Source organism: Salmo salar, chromosome 09 (genome assembly GCF_965601325.2).
Source record: "Salmo salar chromosome 09, fSalSal1, whole genome shotgun sequence".
Taxonomy (NCBI): Eukaryota; Metazoa; Chordata; class Actinopteri; order Salmoniformes; family Salmonidae; genus Salmo; species Salmo salar.
In genome coordinates this window covers 158,110,207-158,127,226 of record NC_138299.1, presented here as the reverse complement: position 1 = coordinate 158,127,226, position 17,020 = coordinate 158,110,207, and the positions used below count along the sequence as shown (strand labels likewise).

Below are 17,020 nucleotides of genomic sequence, written 5' to 3'. Positions count from 1 at the left end.
TACAGCTGTATTAATACTGACTACTCTACAGTAGACCTGTACCATCAGTTACAGCTATATTAATACTGACTACCCTACAGTAGACCTGTACCATCAGTTACAGCTGTATTAATACTGACTACTCTACAGTAGACCTGTACCATCAGTTACAGCTGTATTAATACTGACTACTCTACAGTAGACCTGTACCATCAGTTATAGCTGTATTAATACTGACTACTCTACAGTAGACCTGTACCATCAGTTACAGCTGTATTAATACCGACTACTCTACAGTAGACCTGTACCATCAGTTACAGCTATATTAATACTGACTACTCTACAGTAGACCTGTACCATCAGTTACAGCTGTATTAATACTGACTACTCTACAGTAGACCTGTACCATCAGTTACAGCTGTATTAATACTGACTACTCTACAGTAGACCTGTACCATCAGTTACAGCTGTATTAATACTGACTACTCTACAGTAGACCTGTACCATCAGTTATAGCTGTATTAATACTGACTACTCTACAGTCTCTACAGTAGACCTGTACCATCAGTTACAGCTGTATTAATACTGACTACTCTACAGTAGACCTGTACCATCAGTTACAGCTGTATTAATACTGACTACTCTACAGTAGACCTGTACCATCAGTTACAGCTATATTAATACTGACTACTCTACAGTAGACCTGTACCATCAGTTACAGCTATATTAATACTGACTACTCTACAGTAGACCTGTACCATCAGTTACAGCTGTATTAATACTGACTACTCTACAGTAGACCTGTACCATCAGTTACAGCTGTATTAATACTGACTACTCTACAGTAGACCTGTACCATCAGTTACAGCTGTATTAATACTGACTACTCTACAGTAGACCTGTACCATCAGTTACAGCTGTATTAATACTGACTACTCTACAGTAGACCTGTACCATCAGTTACAGCTGTATTAATACTGACTACTCTACAGTAGACCTGTACCATCAGTTACAGCTATATTAATACTGACTACTCTACAGTAGACCTGTACCATCAGTTATAGCTATATTAATACTGACTACTCTACAGTAGACCTGTACCCTCAGTTACAGCTATATTAATACTGACTACTCTACAGTAGACCTGTACCATCAGTTACAGCTATATTAATACTGACTACTCTACAGTAGACCTGTACCATCAGTTACAGCTATATTAATACTGACTACTCTACAGTAGACCTGTACCATCAGTTACAGCTGTATTAATACTGACTACTCTACAGTAGACCTGTACCATCATTTACAGCTGTATTAATACTGACTACTCTACAGTAGACCTGTACCATCAGTTACAGCTGTATTAATACTGACTACTCTACAGTAGACCTGTACCATCAGTTACAGCTGTATTAATACTGACTACTCTACAGTAGACCTGTACCATCAGTTACAGCTGTATTAATACTGACTACTCTACAGTAGACCTGTACCATCAGTTATAGCTGTATTAATACTGACTACTCTACAGTAGACCTGTACCATCAGTTACAGCTATATTAATACTGACTACTCTACAGTAGACCTGTACCATCAGTTACAGCTGTATTAATACTGACTACTCTACAGTAGACCTGTACCATCAGTTAGAGCTATATTAATACTGACTACTCTACAGTAGACCTGTACCATCAGTTACAGCTGTATTAATACTGACTACTCTACAGTAGACCTGTACCATCAGTTACAGCTGTATTAATACTGACTACTCTACAGTAGACCTGTACCATCAGTTACAGCTATATTAATACTGACTACTCTACAGTAGACCTGTACCATCAGTTACAGCTGTATTAATACTGACTACTCTACAGTAGACCTGTACCATCAGTTACAGCTGTATTAATACTGACTACTCTACAGTAGACCTGTACCATCAGTTACAGCTGTATTAATACTGACTACTCTACAGTAGACCTGTACCATCAGTTACAGCTGTATTAATACTGACTACTCTACAGTAGACCTGTACCATCAGTTATAGCTGTATTAATACTGACTACTCTACAGTAGACCTGTACCATCAGTTACAGCTGTATTAATACTGACTACTCTACAGTAGACCTGTAGCATCAGTTACAGCTGTATTAATACTGACTACTCTACAGTAGACCTGTACCATCAGTTACAGCTGTATTAATACTGACTACTCTACAGTCTCTACAGTAGACCTGTACCATCAGTTACAGCTATATTAATACTGACTACTCTACAGTAGACCTGTACCATCAGTTACAGCTGTATTAATACTGACTACTCTACAGTAGACCTGTACCATCAGTTACAGCTGTATTAATACTGACTTGGAGGCTGGGCCTGTACCTGAATCAGAATTGAGTTTGGTTCAGATTTCAATGAACCCTCATTTATTTTGTATTTAACCTTTAACTAGGAAGGCCGGTTTTGAAAAAAAATATTATTTACAATGATGGCCTACCCCGTCCAAACCCTAACAATGCTGGGCCAAATGTGCGCTGGCCTACGTGGGCCGGTTGTGATACAGCCTGGAATCGTACCAGGGTGTCTGTAGTGACGCCTCTAGCACTGAGATGCAGTGCCTTAGACCGCTGCGCCCCTCAGGAGCCCTACTGTACAGACTAACTACACTACATGGTCAAAAGTATGTGGACACCTGCTTGTGGAATATCGCTTTCCAAAATCATGGGCATTAACATGGATCTGGTCCGCCCATTGCTGCTATAACAATCTCCACACTTCTGGGAAGGCTTTCCACTAGATGTTGCGACATTGCTGCGGGGGACTTGCTGTGGGGGACTTGCTGCGGGGGACTTGGTTCCATTTAGCCACAAGAGCATTAGTGAGGTCAGGCACTGATTTTGGGCGATTAGGCCTAGCTCGCAGTCGGCGTTCCAATTCATCCCAAAGGCTTTCGATGGGGTTGAGATCAGGGCTCAGTGCATGCCAGTCAAGTTCTTCCACACCGATCTCAACAAACCATTTCTGTGTGGACATCGCTTTGTGCACGGGGGCGTTGTCATGCTGAAACAGGAAATGGCCTTCCCCAAACTGTTGATACAAAGTTGGAAGCACAGAATCATCTAGAATATCATTGTATGCTGTAGCGTTTAGAGTTTCCCTTCACATAAATTTGACGAACTTGACTTGTTGGTAAGGTGGCATCCTATGACGGTGCCACATTGAAAGTCACTGAGCTCTTCAATAAGGCCATTCTACTGAAAATCTTTGTCTATTGAGATTGCATGGCTTTGTGCTCGATGTCAGCAACAGGTGTCTGACATCGAAATAGCTGAATCCACATACTTTTGACCACGTAGTGTATGAATTAGGCACATTTTACGAGTTGGACACTTTTAAGAAGGTAAAAAGAATCAATGCATGTTGAGTCTATTTGAGAGGTCACCCCTGTCTGACTCTGAGGCATCTCAGGAATAAAAGCCTCGTAAAGAAAACTCAACTGGAGCTGTACTGGACTGTTATTAAGGGCGTTAAAACCTTCTCCGTCCGTATTCATCGTCACCCTCTATTTTCCAGTGAGATCTCGCTAAAAGAAATGCAGGCGTAGTAATAACACTGTCATTTAGAGTCTAAACCTGGGAAAGAAAGAAACTCTAACAGCTCAAAGCTCTCTCTAACCCTAACCTGGGGAGCTAGAGAAACTAACTAACAGCTCAAAGCTCTCTCTAACCCTAACCTGGGAAGCTATAGACTAACTAACAGCTCAAAGCTCTCTCTAACCCTAACCTGGGGAGCTAGAGACTAACTAACAGCTCAAAGCTCTCTCTAACCCTAACCTGGGGAGCTAGAGAGACTAACTAACAGCTCAAAGCTCTCTCTAACCCTAACCTGGGGAGCTAGAGAAACTAACTAACAGCTCAAAGCTCTCTCTAACCCTAACCTGGGGAGCTAGAGAGACTAACTAACAGCTCAAAGCTCTCTCTAACCCTAACCTGGGGAGCTAGAGAGACTAACTAACAGCTCAAAGCTCTCTCTAACCCTAACCTGGGGAGCTAGAGACTAACTAACAGCTCAAAGCTCTCTCTAACCCTAACCTGGGGAGCTAGAGAAACTAACTAACAGCTCAAAGCTCTCTCTAACCCTAACCTGGGGAGCTAGAGAAACTAACTAACAGCTCAAAGCTCTCTCTAACCCTAACCTGGGGAGCTAGAGACTAACTAACAGCTCAAAGCTCTCTCTAACCCTAACCTGGGGAGCTAGAGAGACTAACTAACAGCTCAAAGCTCTCTCTAACCCTAACCTGGGGAGCTAGAGAGACTAACTAACAGCTCAAAGCTCTCTCTAACCCTAACCTGGGGAGCTAGAGAGACTAACTAACAGCTCAAAGCTCTCTCTAACCCTAACCTGGGGAGCTAGAGAAACTAACTAACAGCTCAAAGCTCTCTCTAACCCTAACCTGGGGAGCTATAGACTAACTAACAGCTCAAAGCTCTCTCTAACCCTAACCTGGGGAGCTAGAGACTAACTAACAGCTCAAAGCTCTCTCTAACCCTAACCTGGGGAGCTAGAGAAACTAACTAACAGCTCAAAGCTCTCTCTAACCCTAACCTGGGGAGCTAGAGAGACTAACTAACAGCTCAAAGCTCTCTCTAACCCTAACCTGGGGAGCTAGAGAGACTAACTAACAGCTCAAAGCTCTCTCTAACCCTAACCTGGGGAGCTAGAGACTAACTAACAGCTCAAAGCTCTCTCTAACCCTAACCTGGGGAGCTAGAGACTAACTAACAGCTCAAAGCTCTCTCTAACCCTAACCTGGGGAGCTAGAGAAACTAACTAACAGCTCAAAGCTCTCTCTAACCCTAACCTGGGGAGCTAGAGAAACTAACTAACAGCTCAAAGCTCTCTCTAACCCTAACCTGGGGAGCTAGAGACTAACTAACAGCTCAAAGCTCTCTCTAACCCTAACCTGGGGAGCTAGAGAGACTAACTAACAGCTCAAAGCTCTCTCTAACCCTAACCTGGGGAGCTAGAGAGACTAACTAACAGCTCAAAGCTCTCTCTAACCCTAACCTGGGGAGCTATAGACTAACTAACAGCTCAAAGCTCTCTCTAACCCTAACCTGGGGAGCTAGAGAGACTAACTAACAGCTCAAAGCTCTCTCTAAACCTAACCTGGGGAGCTAGAGAGACTAACTAACAGCTCAAAGCTCTCTCTAACCCTAACCTGGGGAGGTATAGACTAACTAACAGCTCAAAGCTCTCTCTAACCCTAACCTGGGGAGGTAGAGAGACTAACTAACAGCTCAAAGCTCTCTCTAACCCTAACCTGGGGAGCTATAGACTAACTAACAGCTCAAAGCTCTCTCTAACCCTAACCTGGGGAGCTATAGACTAACTAACAGCTCAAAGCTCTCTCTAACCCTAACCTGGGGAGCTAGAGAGACTAACTAACAGCTCAAAGCTCTCTCTAACCCTAACCTGGGGAGCTATAGACTAACTAACAGCTCAAAGCTCTCTCTAACCCTAACCTGGGGAGGTAGAGATACTAACTAACAGCTCAAAGCTCTCTCTTACCCTAACCTGGGGAGCTATAGACTAACTAACAGCTCAAAGCTCTCTCTAACCCTAACCTGGGGAGCTATAGACTAACTAACAGCTCAAAGCTCTCTCTAACCCTAACCTGGGGAGCTAGAGAGACTAACTAACAGCTCAAAGCTCTCTCTAACCCTAACCTGGGGAGCTAGAGAGACTAACTAACAGCTCAAAGCTCTCTCTAACCCTAACCTGGGGAGGTAGAGAGACTAACTAACAGCTCAAAGCAGTCTTTGTCCAGTATCTGTTTCTCATTGAGGGAATAAAAAAAGTCACAGATCAAATGGGGTTTTAATGTCTATGAACAGGCAGGCTGCTATTTAAGCCCTGGATAAACGCATCAACTACTGATGTCTGTTCGGTTGTGCTGCTGTTACAGAATGTATGACAAAACACACCTAATGTAATGCAGCAGCATACAGGAGAGTCTGTCAGTTGGAGAATTTTGTATTTAAAAAAAAAATCCGAAACAGCTTTTTTTCCTGCATTCTAGAGCCATAATCATCATGCAATGTCAAAATATGTCTCTTTTTACGTACATTTACATTTTAGTCATTTAGCAGACGCTCTTATCCAGAGTGGATGCATACATTTCATACATTTCATTTAATGCATTTTTTGTACTGTATTTTTAAGCGTACTTCTTCAGCCGTCTATTCTTCTGACGGCTGGTTCTTTTACATCTTAAAGAAACAAAATATGATTATCTGAATCTCTGCTAAAATCTGGGTAAAAGATTTAAAGGAATATGAGTCTTATTCAGTACATTTAGTTATTGCTTGCTTTTGTAGTCTACCAACCTAAAGTCTGCCACCTAAGATACTTAGACAAGATGGCTGCTATAACTTGACTGATAGCCTGATTTGGCTTCTTGGTAACATAGTGGGAGTTGGGAATCTAACTAGGCTAGCTAAAGCCAACTTCATAAAATTTCTAGGCGTCTAATAGTAATAACATTATTAAACAGGACAAATGTGAGGGGGGGCAGGTGCCCATGTGCCCCCTATGGGCATGACGCCTCTGGCAGAATCCACCACTATAAGCACCAGCTTCTGGTCAGACAGGGAGCGAGGCAACTGCAAAGTTTGCAAACAACTGACAAGCCTGAGTACGTACGGGACGGGACCGACAGACGGACGGACGGGACGGGACGGGACAGGACGGGACAGACAGAGAGTTCTGAGAGCACACAGCTCCGGCTGGTTCCCATCATCCAGACAGGCCTACTGGCCTCTACTCCGCAGCTCTGAATCCCAGATTCACTGTCCCGACTAACAACATCTGATGGGCCTTTGCCATGATTACTCAGGGCCTTATCACAAACTTATGCGATGCATATTTCATGTCCTGGCTGTGCAGTGCACTGCGCTGGCAGTCAATGTATGAAAAAACTGATCCTAGACAAAATGTAGACACTCCACTTCAAAGAGGGGGGAAAAAAGGAGGAGAGGGGGGTGCACATTACAAAAAGAATTTCATCTGTAGATGAATCACAGGCAACACCAGAATGGATCAAATCCATTTTGATAAATGAAGATGAGCCTTGATTATAGATCATGAGTGAAGCATAGTCGCATATGGCCAAGCACAGATTTAGACTACAGCCCTTATTGAACGTGATAAGTATATGTCTCACCCATTTTTTCCCCCCCTACTATAAAATCGGCTGTTTTTCCCCCCTCCCAACATTGTACATTTCCACCTAAAACCAAATTCAGAACCTACCTGACTAAAAAAAAAGAATGAAACGTTATGCCACATATATAACGTAGATTGCTAGTAAGTAGGCCAAAATGTGCCACTTGTCTGGCATACAAATACAATTTCCTACACTAATGTTTTCGTGTTCGTTAAAAATGTAATATAATACAAGATGAGAAGAGCGCTCAAAGGGTTTAGCCAGCTGCCAGCTGCTGCCTGGGTGGAAGTGCTGTTACCACGCACGCTTCAACAACAACACAAGCTATCTTTAGCTGTTAACTAACCTAACTAAACTAGTTGTTTTGATATCAAATCAAATCAGTCACATACACATGGTTAGCAGATGTTATTGCGAGTGTAGTGAAATGCTTGTGTTTCTAGTTCCTGACAGTGCAGTAATATCTAACAAGTCATCTAACAATTTCACAACAACTACCTCATACACACAAATCTAAGTAAAGGAATAAGAATATATACATATATGCAATAAATATATGACCGAGCGGCATATGCAAGACGAAATAGATGGTATAAAATACAGTGTATACATGAGATAAGTAATGCAAGATGTAAACGTTATTAAAGTGACTAGTGATCCATTTATTAAAAGTGGCCAGTGATTTATAGTCTGTATGTAGGCATCAGCCTCTCTGTGTTAGTGATGACTGTTTTAACATGTTCATCACTAAAAATACACCGAATGTGTTCAAATCTATCGGGCTACAAAGTTAGTGTGAAACTGAAACGTGTCGACGCGTCTGTGTGATCTGACAGCCGGAGAGGTCATCACGGATCACAGCGTTATTCTCTTCCACGCACTTAATAATGGCCTTTTTCTCCAAAACAGCCAACAAACACAAGCTACAGACCAAGCTGACAATACCAAACCAGCTAGCTGGCTGGCTAGCTACTTCATGCTAAAAAGAAAAGTTGACCAGGAGACATGCGTGTATTTCTGGGGGATATGATGGTCTGCTCGGGACTCAGCATGGTGGTTTCATGCGGTAACGGCGTTACCCCGCACCGTCACCAGGGCGACAGCGGATCGATGGCAATTCAACAAAGAGGATCAATTTCCGATCAGCGACAAAACCACTTTCATCAATAGGAGAAGAGCTCTGTCTCTCTACAAACGGACCCAAATACCGACAGAAAAGCCATTCGAACCCAAAACATATCGTCCATTGCACCGAACTCAGCAACACAATATCGAAATGGTACAAAACAACTGAAATGAGGAGAATGGAAACTGACCTGCAGTAGTTGTAAATCAAAGCGCTTCCAATATTGAAACATTGATCCCGCATTGGCCGCCATCTTGAGGCATATTGAGACGGAATGAGAAGCTGACAGAGAGAGTCAGGGTTGGAGTTCAGGGGAACACAGAAATCACGGAGCGGAGCTGTTATTGAACGGGAACCTACTGTTTTCAACACTGCCATGTAAAGCGGGTGCTGGCAGTTTTCTAGATGGTAAAATATGGACTGGATCTTCTAAATGGCCCGTGAACTGACGCTCTTAGTATATTGTTTGGTTTTCACAAAGAAAACACATGCTTACACGTCTTACTTACATGCATCATTGGTTTTATATATTTTAAATGACAACTTTTAACCATTTATCCAAAGATTTTTTTACGATTGTCATAACTTTTCTTTAGGCTGTGCGTATCATTACAATTAGTAATAGCAGTACACACATGCACACACCAAATTATGATCCATTGGCAGTCGTAATCATTCAGACTGTAAGCATTGCATTGTTGACTTAAAAGTCTAGTGTAGTCCACTATCCCCCTTCTACCTTCTATTCGGTAGCTTTTGAGTTTCATCTTGCCTTGTGACATCACCAGGCGGTAAATTGGTTAATAGACCAGTAACAAAGGGAGATAAAACTCTCTGCCAATAACAGCTAGTTTTCAGTCTCCCACTCGGACCACTCCCAGACATTCCTAACAAAATTATTGCAGTGAGAAATATGGTGCTTTCAATACAACTGCAAACTCTAGGTCAAATCATGATGCCAGTGATCCTCTAGTTGGAAAGTCTGAGATCTAGAAAGATTCCAGAGTTTCCAACTTGGAAACACGATTTAGATAAAAATAGCAACAACAAAAAAACGATGTATGTTTCTTTTTGACCATTTGAATGTACAACTATTACAGTAAGGTACTTAATTGTTAACCAGAAATTATTTGATATTGCGATAAAAACAGCTGCATTGGGCCTTTAAAGTGTTGCATTTTTTTGTATTTTATTTACTTTTTATCAACCAGAGCCCTGATTGCATTTTCCAATTTAGTTATTTGTGTTTAATCCACCCGACTGACTGCCCTTTAGGCTAATGAGGCTTTTAATGGCCTCTTTGTGAGCCTGGCTTTTAGGCTGTCAAATTACAGTTCATAGCTTTTTTGTATTCTAATCATAGACATTTTATAATTTCACAGCCAAGATATAGTGCCCCTTCAATTACATTTGGAGCTGGGTTTTTTAAAAATGTAATAATTACTTCACTTCATCATTGATGACACGGTTAAAGCTATTTTGAACAGTTTGTTTATATTCTAAGTGAGGGCGTTCAGGGCTGATAAGTACTTTCATACTTGACTTATTAAGGCCATAATTCAGGGAGAAGAGCTCTTCCTCATGTTGTTCTGTCTGTTGACTTAGACTTGTCCTAGGTAGGGTAAGATGCTCCCCAATCCAACCAGAAAGACTGGTTTGAGAGAACACCTACAGGCTTATGAATTTTTGTTGTTATTCTTGACTTCCCTCAAAGGAGTCACAGGAATGGGGAACTTGGTTGTTTGTGTAGTGAGGTCAGATGATACGAAGAATATTGCTTTTTTTTTTTTTAGCTTTCGGATGTGCGTGATCTGCTGATGCGTCATTTAGAATTGTACTTTTAGCAAGCAGTTTATGTACATCTGATCTGAATTCCAAGGCTGCAAGGGGCCATCAATCATATCTCCTTTCCAGAGTGTGCTGTTAAAACAAACAGATATTCTGGCTCTCACCCACAACCTCTCGCCGCTGTCTCACTTTCTCTCCTCATTAACTAAGCCTGTGAGGGTGGATGCTCTTAGCAGGCCCGGCCGTGGTTGTGGGGGAGAGGCAGACATGGATGTGTGGCCCTGGGGGGGGGTCTGAGGTTGAGCTCCCCACTACATTTGCATTTTAGTAATTTAGCAGACACTCTTATCCAGAGCGACTTACAGGAGAAATTATGGTTAAGTACCTAGTCGGCTCAGGGATTCGAACCAGCAACCTTTCAGTTACTGGCCCAACGCTCTTAACTGTTAGGCTATGTGCCGCCCCCACCAATCACGTCAGACAGCTAGGGAAGACTGGACAAGATCATCATCACCCGGCGGCGGAGTGAATCGCCGGAATGGCACTTTCACATGACCTTTGACCCCAGGGGTCACCTCTGATGTCAAGATCAAGATCAGGGGTCAGCGAGGGCCTCAGTGACCAGCGCACTCTCAGAGCCCCCTCTGCATTCTCTCTCTCTCTCTCTCTCTCTCTCTGTCTGTCTGGGTCCTCCCTGGAAAGAATTGAGACATTCCATCCCCTGGGAGAGAGGGAGAAAAAAGAGAACAGAATAGAAAGAGAAAATCGATAAAGATGAGTTAAGAGCCTGGGGCCTATCCTGAGGAGTGTGTATTATCACAGGGAGAAAAAGGCCTAAACACACACACACACACACACACACACACACACACACACACACACACACACACACACACACACACACACACACACACACACACACACACACACACGAACTGACAAACAAACACATTGACATGATATGTCCTCTTATCTTCATCTGTTGGACAGGCAGACGAGCAGAAATAAACAAGAGCACAGCAGAGAGCTGGACTCAGTCTCCTGTAATATACTGCATCTCTACTGGTAGTGTCTAGTTGATTAGTCTCCTGTAATATACTGCATCTCTACTGGTAGTGTCTAGTTGATTAGTCTCCTGTAATATACTGCATCTCTACTGGTAGTGTCTAGTTGATTAGTCTCCTGTAATATACTGCATCTCTACTGGTAGTGTCTAGTTGATTAGTCTTCTGTCGATACTTCAATGGATTATTGACTGTACCAGCACTAACCAATCAGATTTATCTTTATCTTCACTCCAACATGGTGTTCAGTCAGTGTTCTAAATCGTTTCATGCAAAACTCTTCCTTGTATGTGTGAAGAAAAAAGAATGGTCTGGAAATAGAACTGTTCACATGAATGAATAGTTAAATAATGCAGAGAGAGGGAGTACAAGGCTCCTTATGGGACATGGGAAGTACAGCTGACTGGGCTGTTAGCTGTCTCTCTCTCAGAGTGGGGGGAGGCGGGGGGGGGGGGGGGGGGAACGTAGGGACTAGATGTCGGGAATGGATTGGGGAGTCCACTGGAGACATTCTGCATCTGGCGGCTTCTTCCTCTCATTGTCACACAACGGGACAGAACAGTGAGACTGTCTGTACAGTCTGTACATCCTGGCAGGTCTATAGAGAGAGTTAGTCTCGCTGGTTAGGTTGTTTTTCTACCACAGACCTCTACAAGAACACAAAGCTCACATCTCAAATCTCACACCGTTTTCAATCTCTCTCTGCGTCTTCTCTGGCCTTTCATTTATTCATTCATTTAAATAAAACATGGCTTCTCTGGAGGCCAGACAATTTTAAGAAGACTGAAGTGCATTATGAGTGGGCCTATGCCTTATAAAACAAGCACCCGGATAAGAGCCTTGAGACAGTTGATTGGTTTTAATATGAAGACACTTTTATTCACCTTGATGTGTGTTATATGTGTTCTGTTTGAGTCTCCTGTTCCTAAATTCCTCTGAAATACCAAAAGCAATTGATGAGGCCCAGAAGTAAACGACAGCAATACTGGGCGAATAGAGCCCCCTGGTGGACTGTATGGAAAATTAGCGTCGCAAGAGGAAAGTAGCCTGTCTACTCTTGCCAAAACATGCAAACTTCAGGCCATCGTGCGCATGTTGATTTCTCCCCACGCTGCAAACTTCCCTATCAGTCCGCTAATACAGGAGTAGTAAAGGCTTAGTGCACTCCTTTTGTGAGAGAAAAACAATGTTTTCCGTGCTGCAGAGGGCAATATCGATCAGCTAATACAAGTAAGGCCGGACTGCTCATTAGGCAGCCGCCTATGGCGCAGATTGAAGAGGGTGGCATTTTCTGAGCTAAACTGACCAAGACAGCACATAAAACCTCGTAATTCTGCCCTTAAAACAATGACAATTTCTCTCAACCAGTGTCATATGTTTTTTTTTAAGCTGTGCCTACTTTGTCAAAGGCAGGGGCGCAAAATATTTCGCTTGTCCATTCCCAGCGGCCTCTCCGGGTGCTGTTGGAGAGACGCATTGCTACTGTCCTCTACCAACGTTCCGTCAAGAAGATAACCTAACAGAAATCAGGTATCAGATTTAGGAAATGGTAGAAAGAGTGTGTGTCCTTTTCTGTAGCCTACAGGCTGGATGAGACGGACACTTTTTACATCATGCAGGTTTCTCAGATCAAAAAGACTAATCTAAATGGCGCAATATCAAAAAAAAAAAAAAACAAGCTGTCATGTTAACAAATAACATATCCTAAAAACAGGACAGGTCAAAATAAAATGGACAATATGGAATGGACAATCACAGCTGTTGTCCAGGAGTTTCACCCCATTGTTATGATCAGTGGTTTCACGTTTGTATCCAACATCTTTTGACAAGGTGATCATAGCGAAAAAGAAAATACTTCTGCATTTCCCACTGTGTAAACACATTGCAAATAGGCATTCATAAAATTCCATTGCGGGCCGACATGGTAGGCTATACCACAGTAAGCACGAGCCAAAGTCTTTTGAAGATCTATTTGTTATTTTGTCCGGAAGTCGTTGTTTTGTGTTTTACAAACGGTAGGCTTACCACATAGATGGGTATTCATACAATTCAATTTCAGACAACACTGTAGGCTACACCTCTGTGAGCACAGACCAACGCCGACGCCTTTTGGATGTCTCATTTTGGTGCAGTTCCTGACCGGCCTTGATTTCCACATACACGGACGTTGGTTTTTGGTCCGGTCCGGACCAAATCTGAAACAGTTGGTTCAGATTTTGTCCGGTTGATTTGGCCCAAACATAGACATCTATAAATTACTTATTTTCAACTTTCATTCAGAACCGAAAATGAACCTGATTTCAACTTCCGGAAAATATTGTAACAACCGTTTGAGCATGCTTTTGCGGCACAGTCGATAGCGCGCTGGACTTCGGGCTAGAAGGTCGAGGGTTCGCGACCTGCTCCCTGCTGTTACATTACAATATGTATTTTTCAATGTCCTGAAAAATATGTATTTTAAACTTACAGAAAATAACTTTTCATCTTTCATTCAGAACCTAACTTCAACGCCTGGAAAATACGTTTTTTAGACATCTTTTCAACTTAATTTAGCTTACTGAGACTTCTAGTTTTGCAGGGGTGGCAATAGTTTTGTTTCTCCTAGGGCAGCAATAATGGCCAGGACCAGCCATGAATACAGGAGTAGTAAAGGTCCTGCTTTTGTGAAGATTATTTCATTTAGTATTTTTTTAAATTCAGATTTTTCAGGGGGTGCTGCAGCACCCTACAGCACCCCTACTTTCCGCATATATGCTTGGGTTTGTGTTCAACTAAATCTTGTGCCCTATACTTGTCTGTCAAATGCATGTAAACAACTAACTACTATCCATAGCTTGCCCATGCCATAGCAACCATTGATTTCAGAGGTTTCAAAAGAACAGAAAGGAACGATATAAACCGTTGATTTTTTGTTGTTGTACCGAACCAGTTCAGAACTTTATTTTGCTAGTCGGGAACAGTGGAATGGAATGAAAAAAATGTGTTTCTTTTCAGAACGAAGTGACTGGAAAATAACCCCTGGTCCAAGCACAGTATAGGCATTTTTTTCTCCTAAATGATGTCTATCTATGTTGTTCACTCTGAAACGTACGGCTTCACTTTGCCTGAGCCTGTGCCTCCCTGTTCTATGGATTTTACCAAGAGGTCTGGATTTTAACCATGGTTGTTGGTCCAAGCAGTACCTCTGGGCTACATAGCAGTCCTCGCTCTGCAGGGCAGCATGTTTACTCTCGCTGTCCTGAAAGAGCCTCTCAGGGCTACAAAGACCCCATTCACCGGTAACAGGAAGTCGCATGCTGCCTGCCACGTCAAGTATTTTGCGCAGAACGGTGTATCCGTTTGCTCATGCATTCACCAACAACACGGCTCAGGTAAAACTAGTCTACACATTATCCAGTGGCAGAGATCCTTATCTCTCCTGACAGAGCAGAGACAAAGGAACTTGATGTTTACCTGAGAATGGGCCGACTGGTTTTTCTCACAGCCAAGGGATAAAGAAGGAGGACCGTAACTTTTCTCCTTGGAATCCCAGGTGAAAGACATCTGTTATTCTGAGTTCTAGACTACACCAGGTGAATGGAGAGATCAGTTATTCTGAGTTCTAGACTACACCAGGTGAATGGAAAGATCAGTTATTCTGAGTTCTAGACTACACCAGGTGAATGGAAAGATCAGTTATTCTGAGTTCTAGACTACACCAGGTGAATGGAGAGAACAGTTATTCTGAGTTCTAGACTACACCAGGTGAATGGAGAGATCAGTTATTCTGAGTTCTAGACTACACCAGGTGAGTGGAGAGATCAGTTATTTTGAGTTCTAGACTACACCAGGTGAATGGAGAGGAGAATGTTACAGGGAAGTGGACATTACATTTGTAGAACTTCTGGAGTTAATGGAAGAGGGTGCTGGATGACTAACTGGAAATAAGGCCTGGAAGTTTGACTGGATTTCATGGAGATAACTCAGTGGCTTACTCAGTGGGTAACAGGGGGTAGTTCTACCTCTCCCAGAGCTGCTAAGCGCCCCGGTCTGCGCCGAAGCAAAACACGTAGAGTGACTGTTCTGAGAACGTCATGTTTCGTTGCTCTCGGCGGTGCGCTCTTTTTCCTCCTTGGAGTGTGTTTGCTCAATCTCCCGGACCCGCGACAGCAACCCTTCCCTCTGGCTGAAGGTGAACCCAGAGATGTCACCCTTCTTCTGTGGACTCACCCCTTCGGCCATTACCGTAGACTGCCGGACTGTGAGGCGCGCTTTGGAATCCGTGGGTGCGTACTGACCGACGACCGACGCATGTACCCTGGGGCCGACGCCATCATCATGCACCACCGTGAGATAACGACCAACACCACGGCACTCCCGTCCGACCCACGACCCCGTGGCCAGAAATGGATTTGGATGAATTTTGAGTCCCCGTCTCACACTCGTGGCCTGTGGCGGTTTGAGGGCGTGTTCAATCTCACCATGACCTACCGTGCAGATTCAGACATATTCCTCCCTTACGGCTACCTGGTTCCCCGCTTTCGCCCTCACGCCAACGCCGCCCCACACACACACCCCAGACGGCCCCACCTACTGGCCTGGGTCATCAGTAACTGGTCGGAGTCGCAGGCCCGCGTGGCGTATTACCGTCGGCTGGTTAACTACGTTGGCGTGGATGTGTTGGGGCGTGCAGGTGTGCCACTGCCAGAGGACAGCACTGTTGTGCGCACAGTGAGGCGCTACCTGTTTTATCTGGCGTTGGAGAACTCACAGCACACCGACTACATCACCGAGAAGCTCTGGAACTCCTTACTGGCCGGGGCCGTTCCTGTAGTTCTCGGGCCGCCGCGGGAAAACTACGAACGCTTCCTCCCCCCTGAGGCCTTTATCCATGTGGACGACTTCCCTTCTCCCCGCCTGCTCGCCCAATACCTGTTGCTGCTACGCCGGAGCCCCGCCCTCCTGCAGAGACACCTGGCCTGGAGGAGGAGCTACAGCGTGCACCTGACTGCCTTCTGGGCGGAGCATTACTGCACAGCGTGTCGCGCCGTGCGGAATCACAGACTCCGGACTAACACCATCCCCAACCTTCAGCGCTGGTTTGAGTCCTGACCTATGACTGCTTTCTGACCTTCCGATATGTGAACATGATTGGTCAGATATCTAGCCCACGACCCATTCTGTAGCAGGGACTCCATAGGAACTGTCTTTAACACCATTTAGCAAACAGTGGATCGTGGGAATGAACGTTTTGTAGCATCATTGAACTGTGATTCACTGTTACTCATTTGTATTAGTCAGGGTTCAGTAATGTTATGAAGTGAGTTGTGTCAGACTGTATAAGAAACATAGACATTGCCCTCATCAGTGTATGTGTGTGTGTGTGTGTGTGTGTGTGTGTGTGTGTGTGTGTGTGTGTGTGTGTGTGTGTGTGTGTGTGTGTGTGTGTGTGTGTGTGTGTGTGTGTGTGTATGTGTGTGTGTGTGTATGTGTGTGTGTGTGTGTGTGTGTGTGTGTGTGTGTGTGTGTGGGTTGGGTTAAGCTAACCCCCCCCCCCAGCTAACCCTCATTGCCATGCTAACCCCAGTATCCTTGAAAAAGTTTTTTCACTACATGTGACAATTCTAATGTATACAATTGCAATAAATGAAACTTGAACTTGACTTGCCCGAAGCAAGTTTTGTCTCTGAACTAGTCGCTCTTATATAACTCCAGGCATAATGGTGGTGGTACCTTGTCTTCAAACACAGGCCTGTAGTTGATTAAGGCTGGCTCCTGAACCCTGCTGTGTCCCGTGGTCTGGACTGTGTAACACTGGCTCTGTTGATCCCCTCTGTCTGATGAGTCTCCTTTATC

The 17,020-nt window shown here is 43.8% G+C and overlaps 2 protein-coding genes across 7 annotated transcripts in view; one reads left to right on the top strand and one right to left on the bottom strand.

The window, feature by feature from the left end:
- Positions 1-8,645, bottom strand: part of LOC106613316 (protein CASP) — a 203,785-nt gene extending 195,140 nt beyond the window's left edge. For all 6 annotated transcript variants that reach the window (XM_082956495.1, XM_082956489.1, XM_082956490.1 and 3 more), the window contains exon 1: positions 8,524-8,645. In XM_082956495.1, coding sequence (XP_082812621.1) covers positions 8,524-8,586 — 63 coding nt within the window. In that variant the 5' untranslated portion in view covers positions 8,587-8,645. The remainder of the gene's footprint in view (positions 1-8,523) is intronic.
- A 5,881-nt stretch (positions 8,646-14,526) lies between these two features.
- Positions 14,527-16,711, top strand: LOC106613354 (alpha-(1,3)-fucosyltransferase 4-like). Its single transcript, XM_014215472.3, has one exon. It carries the CDS (start codon positions 15,137-15,139, stop codon positions 16,274-16,276), a length of 1,140 nt encoding a protein of 379 aa, XP_014070947.1. The 5' UTR covers positions 14,527-15,136; the 3' UTR covers positions 16,277-16,711.
- The last annotated feature ends 309 nt before the right edge of the window (positions 16,712-17,020 follow it).